The 15,617-nt window shown below is 38.2% G+C and overlaps 1 protein-coding gene across 1 annotated transcript in view; it reads right to left on the bottom strand.

Moving 5' to 3' along the window:
* Positions 1-15,617, bottom strand: part of RSF1 (remodeling and spacing factor 1) — a 172,378-nt gene that overhangs the window by 65,060 nt on the left and 91,701 nt on the right. Inside the window, exon 5 of the mRNA XM_011938967.1 lies at positions 1,604-1,758. Within this exon, the coding sequence (XP_011794357.1) occupies positions 1,604-1,758 (155 nt within the window). The remainder of the gene's footprint in view (positions 1-1,603; positions 1,759-15,617) is intronic.

The raw sequence follows: 15,617 nt of genomic DNA, 5'->3' as shown, positions 1-15,617 counted from the left end.
ACCTCAGGTGATCTGACTGCCTCAGCCTCCCAAATTGCTGGGATTACAGGCGTGAGCCACCGCGCCTGGCCGAAATCAGGTTTAACAATTACAATTATCATAGACTTAAAGAGTTTTCAAAGCATAAAAAAAATTAACAACCTCCCAAAAAAAATGGACAAAGAACTTGAATAAACATTTTTCCAAAGAAGATATACAAATGGTCAATACTTGAAAAGACAGATGCTTAACAGCACTTGTCAATAGGAGCTAATAATTACAATGAGATGCTGCTATAAAAAAAAAACAGAAACAAGTGTTGGTGAGGATGGGAAGCAACTAGAGTCGCCGGATATTACTAGAAGGATGTAAAATGATGCAACTGCTGTGGAAAACATTATGTGCTTCCTCAAAAAATTAAACACAGAATTACCACATATGATCCAGCAATTCCACTTCTAGATTAAAAGAAGGGAAAGCAGGGACTCAAAAGATATGTGTACACCCAGTTCATGGCAGCATTATTCACAATGTCCAAAAAGTGGAAGCAATTCAAGTGCCCACTGATGGATGAATTGATAAACAAAATGTGGTATATACATACAATGGACAATTACTCAATAATTTATTATTATTAAAAGGAAGAAAATTCTGACATACACTACAACAGTGGTTCCCAACCTTTTGGCACCAGGGACCGGTTTCATGGAAGACAATTTTTCTACAGGAGGTGGGCTAGGGGGATGGTTTTGGGATGAAACTGTTCCACCTCAGATCATCAGGCATTAGATTCTCCTGAGGAGTGTGCAACCTAGATCACTCACATAAGTGGTTCACAATAGGGTTTGTGCTCCCATGAGAATTTAATACTGCCATTGATCTGACAGGAGGTGGAGCTTGCGCAGTAATGCTCACTCAGGTGGTAATGCTCACTCGTCCCTGTTCACCTCCTGCTGTGCAGCCCAGTTCCTAACAGGTTACAGACCGGTAACAGTCCTTGGCCCGGGGGTTGGGGACCCCTGTAACATGGATGAACTTTGAAGATACTATGCTATATGAAATAAGCCTGTCACAAAAGTGCAAGCATTATATGATTCCTCAGATATGAATGATCAAATTCATAAGAGACAGATAGCAGAATGAGAGATGCCAGGGGCTAAGGGGAAGGAAAAATGCAGTTTAGTGTTTAAAACATACAGAGTTTTAACTGAGAAAGATCAAAAAAGTTCTGGAGATGGATGGTGGTGATGAGTGCGTCACAACAATATGAATGTACTTAATGCCACAGAACTGTATGGTTAAAAATGGTTAAAATGGTAAATTTTATGTTATATTTTGCCACAATAAAAAAGTTCATTAAATGTCTTCACATTCCTTAGTAAAAAATACTATGTTTTGATGATTTGACCATTGTTTACTAAGATATCTTTAAATGTTCTATATAAAAGAGCAACATATTTGATGTTTTTGGCCTCATTTTCTTTAAGGAAAAAATCAACCTCTTTTTATAAGAAGGTTCCCAATTCAAATTGAGATAGAAATTCAGAATTATATAGTTGGGAAGAGGAGTGGAAGAATATAGAAGAGATTACAAAACAAAGCAAAACAAAACACACAAAAAAACCTTGTTTAGGTGTTTCTTCCTCTTTTTTAGTCTCCTCATCCTCTAAGCTGGGACTTTCCCGAGAAGAGTTGTCTTGTTGGCTAGAGTTTTTCAATAGTACAGGATCAATTTGTGCTTTCAGGAGTGCAAGAGTCTCAGCCAACTCGTTTCGATTTCTAAACAAGGAAAAAAATAAGACAGCATAAAAATCTTTTTCCTGCTCTAGAGAACTTTCTGAATAATACCGATAGAAATTAAAATAAAAAAGAAAAATACATTAAGAACATCAAAAACACAGGTACAGCTAGCCCTAATTAATCCTGAATTTTAAAAGCACTAAGAAAAACACATTAAAATATTCTGTTCTTCAGAGAGGAATATCAGATTTTCCCCTCTACTGTTTGGAATGACAATGAATATCTCTTTGGTTGAAAAGAAAAGTAGGAACAAAATTAAACAAAAATCAATGTTTAGTAACTTTAAAAGTAGTATGTAATCTCTAAGGAGATGAAATCAATGTAAAACTTTATTGCAAAAGTATTTTTTGTTTTGTTCTTGATTCATTTGGAAATAATTCTTTTCTACCTTCAGAGATAACAGCATTTGATATTGCTACAAAATTAAGATCCAGAACTTTCTGAATAATTACAGCAAAACATCAGTTCCAATAACACAATTTAAAAACATAAAAAATGTTGGTAGCTGATTTTATTTTGTTAATAATGGTTTATAACTGATTCAACAATACCAGAACATTCCAAATAAATAAGAGTCTAACGTATAAATTCTACTTAAAAAAAAAAAAAAAAAAACAAGGCTGGAGTTCAGTGACCTGATCTTGGATCAAGGTAACCTCAAATTCCTGGGCTTAAGACCCTCCACCTCAGCCTCCCAAGTAGCTAGGACTACAGTTGTACATCCCTATATCTGGCAAATAAAATCCCATATTTTTACTAGCAAAAACAAAGGTGTGATATGGTTAATTTAAATGCCACTTACAACTGAGAAAACTTACTTGGATATTTTTCTTGCTCAGACAAGCAGTGCATAACGCTGAAGATAAAGAGCGACTCTGGACTAAGAGTTGGGAAACTTAGTTCTAGATGTGCCACTAGGTTATTAATTAGCAACAAGATCCTCCCATTTGTGTTCTCAATGTGTGATGTAAATACCTCTAACGCAAAGTGAAAACTGTTAAGATGAAATGACTCTTTTTCTTATGTCATGTCACACATATGCCTCCTACCCTCCTCTCCCTTTCCAATTCCATGCCAGCTAGATTCTACTGCTTTAGAGTAGGAACTCTGCATTCCAAAGAGCCCCTGGACAAGTCATATATCCTCATTAGGCCTCAGCTTTCTTATTTATAAAAGAATGGATTCTCTTGAGTATTACTAAATTGCTCTTCTGAAGAAAGCAGTAAAATTGCCACAGATAAAAATCAGAAATTAAAATGACAACAATTTACTATGCATGAGAATGAAACATACCTGTTCATACATATCATATGAGCATATACAATACACAGTCTAGAATTTTAATTATCTAATATCAAAAGGTAAGACTAGATGTTTTGTCTTGTCTGGTCTTGCCTCCGTTTTACAGAAAGGAAAATTAAGACTCAGAGACTTTATTTACTTTTGGCAAAGATCCAGTCCCCTAATTTCATTACAACCTTCTTCTAACTTAAGGATCTGTGCTTTATTACTTCTCATATTCCATTCAGAATTCCATGTTGAAAAAAAAGAAAAAGAGGATTCCATATACAACAAATGGCTCAATCTATTTGTTATTTCTCAAAGTCATGGTGGGAACTGAAGAGTATACTGAAGTTACACAACATACCAATTTTAAAAAGCTTCAAAACGTAAGGGAGCTAATATTGCTAGGAAAATCTATTTCAATTACTTCCACTACTTTTTTTTTTTTTGAGATGGAGTTTCACTCTTGTCACCCAGGCTGGAGTGCAATGGCAGGATCTTGGCTCACTGCAACCTCCTCCTCCTGGGTTCAAGCGATTTTCCTGCCTCAGCCTCCCGAGTAGCTGGGATTACAGGCACCCATCACCACGCCTGGCTAATTTATTTTGTATGTTTAGTAGAGATGGGGTTTCACCATGCTGGTCAGGCTAGTCTCCAACTCCTAACCTCAGGTGATCTGACTGCCTCAGCCTCCCAAATTGTTGGGATTACAGGCGTGAGTCACTGCACCCGGCCTACTTCCACTACTTTAAGCAAAAAGGGAATTTAGCAGTAAAATTTATTAAAGAACAACTCCCTAAAAGGCTTTTAATCTGTTTAATGTGTTTAAACACTAGCCTAAGGTAGTGGTTATTATACGAAAACAGAAAACTACCCATCTTTGGGTTTTTCCTATTTTGAATAATGAAAAAAATCCCAAATCTGAGTTAGAGGAAATTTTTATGAATTCCTTCAAATCACATCCAAATTTCTTTTTTTCCTTTTTTTTTTTTTTTTTGAGACGGAGTCTCGTCGCTCAGGCTGGAGTGCAGTGGCGCAATCTCGGCTCACTGCAAGCTCCGCCTCCCAGGTTCACGCCATTCTCCTGCCTCAGCCTCTCGAGTAGCTGGGACTATAGGCGTCCGCCACCATGCCCAGCTAATTTTTTTGTATTTTTTTAGTAGAGACGGGGTTTCGGTGTGTTAGCCAGGATGGTCTCCATCTCCTAATCTCATGATCCACCCGCCTCAGCCTCCCAAAGTGCTGGGATTACAAGCGTGAGCCACTGCGCCAATCACATCCAAATTTTGTAACACTATCTACAGAATCTTTTAGACTAAGGACCCTAACAACAATCCAGTTGTTTTGCTACCCCTCCCTCACTTGTTCTCTGTTCTCCATACCATTTCTTCTCTCAGGCATGTTAAATCAGATATATCCCTCCAAAATACCAGGCTTTCTTAGGATATCAGGTGACTGATTACACTTCTGCTCTCTTCGCCTGGAATGTGTTCCCCATGGCTAATTCCAATTACTCTTTCCAGGACAAGAATAGAATGAATAAACAAAATCTAGTATATCTACATATGGAAATACTATTCAGCCATAAAAAGGAATAAAGTTCTGATTTATATTACATGGATAAACCTTGTAAAGATTATTCTACTTGAAAGTGGTCATACATGGCTGGTCGTGGTTCCCAGCACTTTGGGAGGGCAAGGCAGGCGGATCACCTGAGGTCAGGAGTTCAAGACCAACCTGACCAACATGGAGAAACACCATCTCTACTGAAAACACAAAATTTTCCGGGTGTGGTGGCACATGCCTGTAATCCTAGCTACTTGGGAGGCTGAGGCAGGAGAATTCCTTGAACCTGGGAGACAGAGGTTGTGGTGAGCTGAGATCATGCCATTGTGCTCCAGCTTGGGCAACAAGAACGAAACTCCGTCTCATAAAAAAGAAAAAAAAGAGAAAGAAAGAAAGTGGCTGCACACAAAAAGGTCACGTATTATATAATTCTATGTTTATAAAATGTTGAGAATAGTCAAATTATAGACACAGAAAGATTGGTGGTTGCTAAGGGATAGGAAAAGGGAGAATGAAGAATAACTGCTAATGGGTACTGGGGTTTTCTTTTTAGGGTGAGAAAAATATCCTGGTGTTAGATAGTGGTACCAGTTGCATAACTTGTAAAAAAAGAAAAAAAACCAAAAACTAAAAACTACTCAATTATATGTATTTTACAAAAAAGAGATGGTGGCTTGGACAAGAATACAGCTATGAAGGAGAACTGATCAAATTCTAGATACAATTATGCATGAAGAGCTGATCGGATTTGCTGTTAGGGTAGATGTGGAGTGAGGGAAAAAGCAAAGTTACAGATGTGCTCCAAGGTTTTGGGCCTTGGGGTTTACATTTGGTATAAAAGCACTCTCTGTAGTCCCACTCTGTTCCTGAAGAAGCACCTGATGGAATCTGGTACAAGGTCTCCATTTGCTAAAATTCTCTCATCATTAATAACCAAACACTACCACTTGGTTATATTTACATCTCTGCTTACCTTTTTCATTCCTAAAGAAATTCTATTGACATATTCCATAGGGTTGAGCCAGTGAAAGAATGTAGCTGCTATTAACTGAGATGAGATGCTCATATTAGGGTAGAAAGGTTCAAAGTTTAGTTTTGGGCACACTGGTTACTGACTTTAACTTAACCAGATTCTAAACTGTTTCCTATATGTACCTTAAGTTAATCTAGACTTCAATGAAATGGAACACATCATCCTAACCATTATTATTGTGAAATATGATTTCTCCCAGCCTAGGAGTTGTTCAGAGTTTGAATTAGTGGTAGGTGCTAAACATTTCAGAAGCAATGAAGAAAAATAAATAAATAAATATTTATTATTTAAAGAAACAGAACCCCCTGACCACCTGCCTCCTGCTGGCAAAAAAAAAAAAAAGTCAAGCATAGGTATGATCTTCTACCAACTATGAGTCAAGTATCTGGTTCTTCCACAGCACCCTTGATAATCTCCATCACAGACTTTGTGACTGTATTATTTAAAATTTCCCTGTACCTTTCTTCCATAACAAGAACTCCTTAAGAAATCGGACCAGGTCTTCACATCTACAGAGCATAGCACAGTATAAATAAAACAAGTCTTTTGTAAATATTTTAAATATATGATTCCAGAATTGAGCAACAACATTTCAACTTTTTGGTATAAATTCCAAATTATTCAGTAGGCAAAAAAAAAAAAAAAAAAAAAATTATGGAGGCCAAGAAAACTGAAGAGAAGCATTAATTAGTAATATCAATAGCAGTACTATTAATCTAAGATGTTAACATTAGTGAATGAGTACTGTGTTCCAAGCATTAATTATTCCAAGAGTTTTATATTAATTAGTTCATATAATTCCAATATAACCCAATTAAATAGGTATTAAATTATTCTCATTTTATGACTGAGGAAACTGAGGACACATAGAGAGGAATGGTAATTTGCCTAAGGTAAGTTAGTACAATTTAGCAAGACTGAATTTCGAATAGTCTGACTTTAGAGCCCATCTTAATCACTGTGCTATATTAGCAGGTTATATATATATATATATGGTTTAGAAATGCATTCACACAGTTTGTAATTATGGGTACATGAAAACTGTATACACTATTTCAAATTCAGCTTTTTGAAAATGACTATCAAACCATTATCAATTTTGAAAATATTTTTAATGAGGTATAATTCACATACTGTAAAATAAACATATTTTAAGCACTAAGTTCATCAGTTCTGACAAATGCATACATTATGTAATCTAGACCCCAATCAAGGAATATCACTATTCCCACAAAAATTCCCTCCTGTCCTTTCCTACTGAATTCCTTTTCCCCACCAAAGCAAGAAGAAATCAGTCTTGATTATGATAACCATAGATGATATGGTTTGGCTACATCCCTACCCAAACCTTATCTTGAATTGTAACTCCCACAATTCCCACGTGTTGTGGGAGGAAGCCAGTGGGAGATGACTGAATTATGGGGTGTGTCTTTCCTGTTCTGTTCGTGTGATAGTGAATGAGTCTCATGAGATCTGATGGTTTTAAAAATGGGAGTTTCCTGCACAAGCTCTTTCTTTGCCTGCCATCATTGATGTAAGACATGACTTGCTCCTCCTTGCCTTCTGCCATGATTTTGATGCCTCCCCAGCCACGTGGAACTATGAGTCCAATTAAACCTCTTTCTTTTGTAAACTGCCCAGTCTTGTCTTTATCAGCGGCATGAAAAAGGACTAATACAGTAAACTGGTACTGGGAGTGGGGCGTTGCTGAAAAGGTACCCAAAAATGTGGAAGCAGCTTAAAAAGTGGGTAAAAGGCAGAGGTTGGAATAGTTGGAGGGCTTAGAAGAAGATACGAAAATGTGGGAAAGTTTGGAACTTCCTAGAGACTTGTTGAATGGCTTTGACAAAAATGCTGACAGCAATATGAACAATAAGGTGCAGGCCGAGGTAGTCTCAGATGGAGACGAGGAACTTGTTCCCAAACTGGTGTAAGGGTGACTTCTGTTATGTTTTAGCAGAGACTGGTGGCATTTTCCCCTGCCCTAGAGATTTGTGGAACTTTGAACATGAAGAAGATGATTTAGGGTATCTGGAGGAAGAAATTTCTAAGCAGCAAAGCATTCAAGAGGCGACCTGAGTGCTGTTAAAGGCATTGTTTTATAAAGGAAGCAAAGCATAAAAGTTTGGAAAATTTGCAGCCTGGCAAGGTGATAGGAAAGAAATCTCATTTTCTGAGGAGAAATTCAAGCTGGCTGCAGAAATTCGCATAAGAAACAAGGAGCCAAATGTTATCCCCAAGACAATGGAGAAAATGTCTCCAGGCGTGTCAGAGGTCTTCACCGCAGCCCCTCCTATCACAGGCCTGGAGGCCTAGGAGGAAAGCATGGTTTCGTGGGTCAGGCCCAGGGTCCACGTGCTGCATGCAGCCTAGGGACTTGGTGCCCTGCATCTCAGCCACTCCAGTTATGGCTGAAAGGGTCCAATGTAGAGCTCAGGCCATGGCTTCAGAGGGTGCAAGTCCCAAGCCTTGGCAGCTTCCATGTGGTGTTGAACCTGTGAATGCACAGAAGAATTGGAGTTTGGGAACCTCTGCCTAGATTTCGGAAGATGTATGGAAATGCCTAGATGCCCAGGCAGAAGTTTCCTGCAGGGGTGGGGCCTTCATGGAGAACCTCTGCTAGGGCAGTGTGGAAGGGAAATGTGGGGTCAGAACCCCCACACAGAGTTGCTACTGGGGCACCACCTAGTGGAGCTGTGAGAAGAGGACCACTGCCCTCTAGACCCCGGAAGGGCAGATCCACTGACAGCTTGCACCGTGTGCCTGGAAAAGCCACAGATACTCAATGCCAGCCCATGAAAACAGCCAGGAGGGAGGCTGTACAGGGGCGCAGCTGCCCAAGACCATGGAAACCCACCACTTGCATCAGCATAACCTGGATGTAAGACAGTCAAAAGAGATCATTTTGGAGTTTTAAGATTTGATTGCCCTGCTGGATTGCGGAATTGCATGGGGCCTGTAGCCCCTTTGTTTTGGCCAATTTCTTCCATTTGGAATGGCTGTGTTTACCCAATGCCTGTACCCCCACTGTATGAATCTAGGAAGCAACTAACTTGCTTTTGATTTTACAGTCTCACAGGAAGAAGGGACTTGCCTTGTCTCAGATGAGATGCTGGATGTGGACTTCTGAGTTAATGCTGAAATGAGTCAATACTTTGGGGAACTGTTGGGAAGGCATGATTGGTTTTGAACTATGAGAACATGAATGAGATTTAGGAGGGGCCAGGGGCAGAAAAATATGGTTTGGCTGTGTCCCCACCCAAATCTCATCTTAAATTGTAACTGCCACAATTCCCACGTGTTGTGGGAGGAATCCGGTGGAAGGTGATTGAATTAAGGGGGCAGGTTCATTTCCTGTGAGTGAATGAGTCTCACGAGATCTGATGGTTTTAAAAACAGGAGCTCCCTGCATAAGCTCTCTCTTTCTTTGCCTGCTGCTATCAATGAAAGGCATGACTTGCTCCTTCTTGCCTTCTGCCATAATTCTGAGGCCTGCCCAGTCACATGGAACTGTAAGTCCAGTTAAACCTCTTTCTTTTGCAAATTGCCCAGTCTTGGGTATGTCTTTATCAGCAGCACGAAAGTGGACTAATACAACAGATTATTAGCTTTATTAATTCTAGAACTTATCACAAACGGAATCAAACAGTATGTGCTTCTTTCACATACAAGGAATTTTGAGACAAATCCATACAGTTTCATAGATCACCCCTTTTTATTGCTTAGTAATAATTCATTGTATGAGTAATGTTAAGAATAAAGATGCTATGAACGTTCTTATACAAGGCTTTTTGTAAACATGCTTTCATTTCTCTAATATAAATACCCAGAAATGAAATTTATAGGTTATGGGATAACAGTTTGTTAACATTTGAAGAAACTGCAAAACTGTTTCCCAAAGTGGTTGTATCATTTTACATATACAACAAGGTGTTAAGAGTTTCAGTTGGTGCATATCCTTGCTAACATTTGGTGCTGTAAGCCATTTTCATTTTACTAATTCTAATGGAAGTAAGATAATACCTCACTGTGGTTTTAATTGGAAATTCTACAATGAATAATGATGCTAAGCACTTTTTCATATGACTACTGGCCATATGTATATATTCTTTATGAAGTAACTGCTCAACAGTCTGCATATAACTTTGTCTTCCTTAGTATACTCGATATAAAAGTACTTTCTGTAGTCCCACTAAGATCCTGAAGAAGCTTGTGATCGAATCTGGTCTAAGGTCTTTATTTGCTAAAATTCTCTAATCATTAATAACCAAACACTACCACTTTGTTATGTTTACATCTTTGCTTATCTTTTTTTTTTTTTTTTTGAGACACAGGGTCTCACTCTGTTGCCCAGGCTAGAGTGCAGTGGTACAATCACAGCCCACTGGAGCCTCAAGCTCCTGGGCTCAAGCAACCCTCCCACCTCAGCCTCCCAAGTCACTGAGACTACAGGCAAATGCCACCACACCTGGCTGATTTTTGTATTTTTTGTAGAGAGAGGGTTTTGTCTTGTTGCCTCAGCAGGTCTCAAACTGCTGGGTTCAAGCAAACTGCTCACCTCAGCCTCCCAAAGTGCTGAGGTTACAGGTGTGAGTCATCGTGCTGAGCCCATCTTTTTCATTCCTAAACAAATTCTATTAACATACCTCATGGGGTGAATAAAATCACTTATTACATCATATTTGATTAGATGTAAAATTGGTTTTTTTTTCTGTACTTTTATCTTCTTTCATTGAGGCCTAAACTAGAGATGAAATAATACTTTTGTGGCAATTCTGTTTTAAACATTAACCGGAATAAGTAGGACACTGGCTGAAGCTTAAATATTTTGGTATTGAAACCTGTTATAATACTTGGTTGAGCCATATGAAATCACCATTTTTACAGGTCAAAATGTTCAAATGTTAACAATTTCATATGGTTTCATGAAACTTAACTACTTTTATTGTTTTGTAAATCACATACTAAATATTGTTTCAACTTAAAGTATAATTCTTAATATATGAGTTAATTGCTTATATATCTATTCATCTAATATATATATTTATATTATTAATTTTGCAACTAGCAGAAATGGAAGCTGCTACATAACAGTACAAGTTTTAAGACTGTGGTGATGTTACGGTATGAAATTTTCAGTAGAAGATCAACTATGTAAAATTATCCCTTTCTGGTGGATTCTCATTTTTTAAAAAATTCCATTTGATTTTTAATTTACAAAGTTCAGTTATATTTCTAAATTTATCAATTATTAAGAAGGCTGACTTACTGGCTTTAGAAAACAGAACCCTAAAGACCAGATAACTTTTGTTATATAATGCTCTTTTACGAATTAGGTAGAAATATGTTTCCAACATCAGCTGATCACCAAGAAAATAATACTGTTACTTTAAAGAAATTGTTTTAAGAAAAAACAAGAGGCTTTTAATCTACTAGTAAAAAATAATATTTACTAGCTAAGAAGAGCACCTAAATGCAACCTATTAAATGAAAAAGTCAAACTCAAAATCTTATTTGCTTTACTTGTTCTTTCAACTTGATTTTTCTTTTTTTTTGAGATGGAGTCCACTCTGTTTCGCCAGGCAGGAGTGCAGTGGCGTGATGTCCGCTCACTGCAACCTCTGCCTCCTGGGTTCAAGTGATTCCCCTGTCTGTCTTCTGAGTAGCTGGGACTACAGGCACGCACCACAACGCCCAGCTAATTTTTGTATTTTTAGTAGAGATGGGGTTTCACCATGTTGGCCAGGATGGTCTCGATATCTTGACCTCGTGATCTGCCCGCCTCAGCCTCCCAAAGTGCTGGGATTACAGGCGTGAGCCACCACGCCCGGCCATCACTTGATTTTCTAAAAGAATCTCTTGCTAAAAAGATGAGTGCCTCTTGCAAAACTCCACTTCACATAAACTTGCATGTTTAATTGAAAAATGCTTTGACAACATCTATCAGCCTTAAGATAATCACTCCCCTGCAATGTAAAACAAAAAACAAACATTCTTGCTCCTGTCAAACTCAGTTCTGCTTCCCCATAATTTGAATCCAGTGATCCTGGCTCAGCCTTTGAGATATTCTTCCACAAATCTATCTTCTAAATGTCCGAAGACATTTATGTCTGAGTAAATTTCTGCTAGATAAAGCATTTTCAGTTCATTCAATCGTCTTCTTTGTGGTTGTTCCCATAATGGACTTCACTATATTAATGTTTCTTTTAGAGTTTGCCATTCAAACAGAAATACCATGCTCCAGGAATGATCTCATCCAAGTCAAATGAGATGATGCCCCACATTATTTTAGGCACTAAATATATATTAGTGACAACTAAGATCCTTATCTTTATGAGGAGACAAAAATCATTACAATGTTTTCTACATTCAACCTTTGCAACAATGAGAGACCTATGTGAACAAGACAGTTTACTATGTTTGTCAATAACAGTTCCACTGTGTTGGGTTAAAGCTAATTGGAATGTCATGTCATAGTACATCTCATTTATAATAAGCATAAACACATGGAACTGAAAATTTGAGATAAATTACCGTCCTTCGCCAGAAAATATGCATTTAATATTCACCTAAAATCTATTCCTTACAAGTTGAGGCCTTTCACAGGTGCCTGCAGCCCCTCTTACAGATCTTAGAGCCATACTATTCACTATTACATTACCAATTGTTTAGCATAGTACCTATTACACAGGCACCTATGTAACAGAATTTATAAATTTAATGAAATAACAGAATGTTAGTATGACAATCAGGTGTTGAAAAATTGAATTTCATTATATAAAACCAGAGAGTCAATAAACCAAATGATTTCTGAATGGTCCCAAATATTTCTACATTATTTGGGCAATGTTCCCTGGCTCACTGTAAATAGAAATATATGTATTAATAGATGCCATCAAAATGGCTAAAAATAACCTGGCACCACTTTCTAAAGAAATTTGTGGTTGTGAAAATGAGAAAAGTATAGGACGGGCCTGGAGGCTCACATCTGTAATCCCAGCACTTTGTGAGGCCACAGCAAGTGAATAGCTTGTGCTCGGGAGTTCGAGACCAGCATGGTCAATGTGGCGAAACCCCGTCTCTACTAAAAGTACAAAAATTAGCCAGGCGTGGTGGTTCACACCTGTAATCCCAGCTACTTGGGAGGATGAGGCAGAAGAACTGCTTGAACCTGGGAGGCAGAGGTTGCAGGGAGCTGAGATTGTACCACTGCACTCCACACTCCAGCCTGGGTGACAAAGCGAGATCTTGTCTCCAAAACAAAAAAAGGGAAAACTGTGTGTAGGCATTATTCTACACAAGCATCTCCTTCTAAACAATTGCCACATACACCATTTTGTTTATCAAAAACAAATTTTAACAAATGGAAAGAAGTTTTGTGTGTGTTGGGGTGTGTGTGTGTGTGTGTGTGTGTGTGTGTGTGTGTGTGTGTGTTTTAAAAGGGCAGAAGCCCAAGGAATAAAACACGGAGAAATGGTCAAGCATGAGAAGAGGTGAAATCAACACCACGGAAATTTTCCGACCTTTCTGCTGATAGGCATTTCTTTAGTGAATAAACTAAATTTCAGTCTTTGGAATTAGAAAGGTTTTGTAAGAAAAGCGAATAGTTGGCCGGGCACGGTGGCTCATGCCTGTAATCCCAGCACTTTGGAAGGCCAAGGCAGGCAGATCATAAGGTCAGGAGATCGAGACCATCCTGGCTAATACAGTGAAACCTCGTCTCTACTAAAACTAAAAAAAACTTAGCCAGGCATGGTGGCGGGCGCCTGTAGTCCCAGCTACTCAGGAGGCTGAGGCAAGAGAATGGCATGAACCCGGGAGGCGGAGCTTGCAGTGAGCCAAGATCGTGCCACTGTACTCCTGCCTGGGCGACAGTGAGACTCTGTCTCAAAAAACAAAAGAAAAGCGAATAGTTAAAAAGGTGGAAATAAAAAGAGAAAAGGTTTATTGAGCATGTATTACAGTGTCAGCACCATTTCTCATACATTCCTCACAACAACTTTTTGAGGAAGTATTATCACTTTCATTTTAAAGTATAGGAATGTAACTCTCAGAAAAATTAAGTACAGTTAGCCCTCCATACCCACAGATCAAAATATTTAGAAAAAAATAAACTAAAGCTAATACAATAAAAATACAAACTAAAACTACAGTATAACAATTTTATACCTAGCATTTACATTGCATTAAGTATTAAAAGTATGTGGGAGGATGTGCACAAGTTATACACAAATATTATGTAAAGGGCTTAACCATTTGCAGATTTTGTTATCCATGAGGGTCCTGGAACCAGTGCCCCATGGATACCAAGGGACAAATGGTAAGTGGATGAAGCCAGATTCAAAAATAACTATTAACTGTAAAATTTCACATCATGCATTAAGGTATAATCTACTTAAAACAGTACGCATTAGACCTTTTTTGTTTTTTGAGATGGAGTCTCGCTCTGTTGCCCAGGTTGGAGTGCAGTGGCGTGATCTTGGCTCACTGCAAGCTCTGCCTGCTGGGTTCAAGCGATTCTCCTGCCTCAGCCTCCCGAGTAGCTGGGATTACAGGCGTGTGCCACCACATCCAGCTAATTTTTTTTGTATTTTAGTAGAGACGGGGTTTCGCCATGTTGGCCAGGATGGTCTCGATCTCCCGACCTCCTAATCCGCCCACCTCAGCCTCCCAAAGTGCTGGGATTACAGGCGTGAGCCACCGTGCTCAGCCTTCCAGTTCTTTTTATTTTGAACTCCTCTCATAAATTACACCTCTGCCTCACAGGTTCAAGCAATTCTCCTGCCTCAGTCTCCCGAGTGGCTGGGAGTACAGGTGTGTGCCACCATGCCCGGCTAATTTTTTGTATTTTTAGTAGAGATGGGGTTTCACCATGCTAGCCAGGCTAGTCTCGAACTCCTGACTTCATGATCCTCCCGCCTCGGCCTCCCAAAGTACTGAGATTACAGATGTGAACCACCGCACCAACCCCATTAGACATCATTTTAAACAACTGTGACTGATCAATAGTAATCGTTATTTTCTTCATCTACACTGTCATATTTTCTTCATCTACAAAGAAGAAAAGAATGTTTTAAACAACTACACAAGGTTAATGTGGGAAATAATAGAAACAGCGGTATAATGTCATGAATAGATCATATTTGGTCTTTGTATTCAAAGGAGAAATGGTAAATAAATTTTAGTTTAGGACTACTTTGTTTACTTGTGTTTAGCAAATTAATTACAAGGAAAATAATGTAATGATACATGCTTATAAAACAATCTCCCATGAGATTAATCAATATACATTTATTCTTAGGGAATGAAAATTGAGCTTTTCTATGGCTTATTTCTTCAAAGCGTTAATAAATAATCACTAAAAGAAACTGCTGAAATTCAAAATGGGACAAAAAACAGATATGAGTTAATGTCAAGAAAGTTTTTCATAAGCTAGCGGTTAGATAGCTATGAGTTTTCCCTACTTTATAGGACCCCTGATATCTTCCAAATTAATATATACTGTATTTGTGGAATATTTCTAAATAATAAAGTTACAGTGACAGAAAACTAAAGACACAAAGATTCTGTAATACTGGTTCTAGTATTACTCACAGGGTTTTTTTTAAAGTTATATTTCATGGTTATATATTAAATGTTTCTGTTCAAATATATTTGTCAACACAAATTAAAAAATCAAGATTTTTAAAAAGAGAACTATGACAAAAAAGTGCAATGTTCCCAAGATTTCCTCAGAACTCCAATAAAGAAATGTATGCACAGCAAATAGAATATATACTGTGTCAAGATGAAATGAATAAATTAAAATAATTAGAACTAGTTAACGCTGAATAGAAAACTACAGCTAAAGGCTGGGCGCGGTGACTCACGCCTGTAATCCCAGCACTTAGGGAAGCCAAGGCAGGTAGATCACTTGAGGTTGGGAGTTCGAGACCAGCCTGACCAACATGGAGAA

Source organism: Colobus angolensis, unplaced genomic scaffold (genome assembly GCF_000951035.1).
Source record: "Colobus angolensis palliatus isolate OR3802 unplaced genomic scaffold, Cang.pa_1.0 Scaffold179, whole genome shotgun sequence".
NCBI lineage: Eukaryota > Metazoa > Chordata > Mammalia > Primates > Cercopithecidae > Colobus > Colobus angolensis.
Note: the sequence above shows the minus strand (reverse complement) of the source record. Positions and strands in the feature narration are given on the sequence as shown.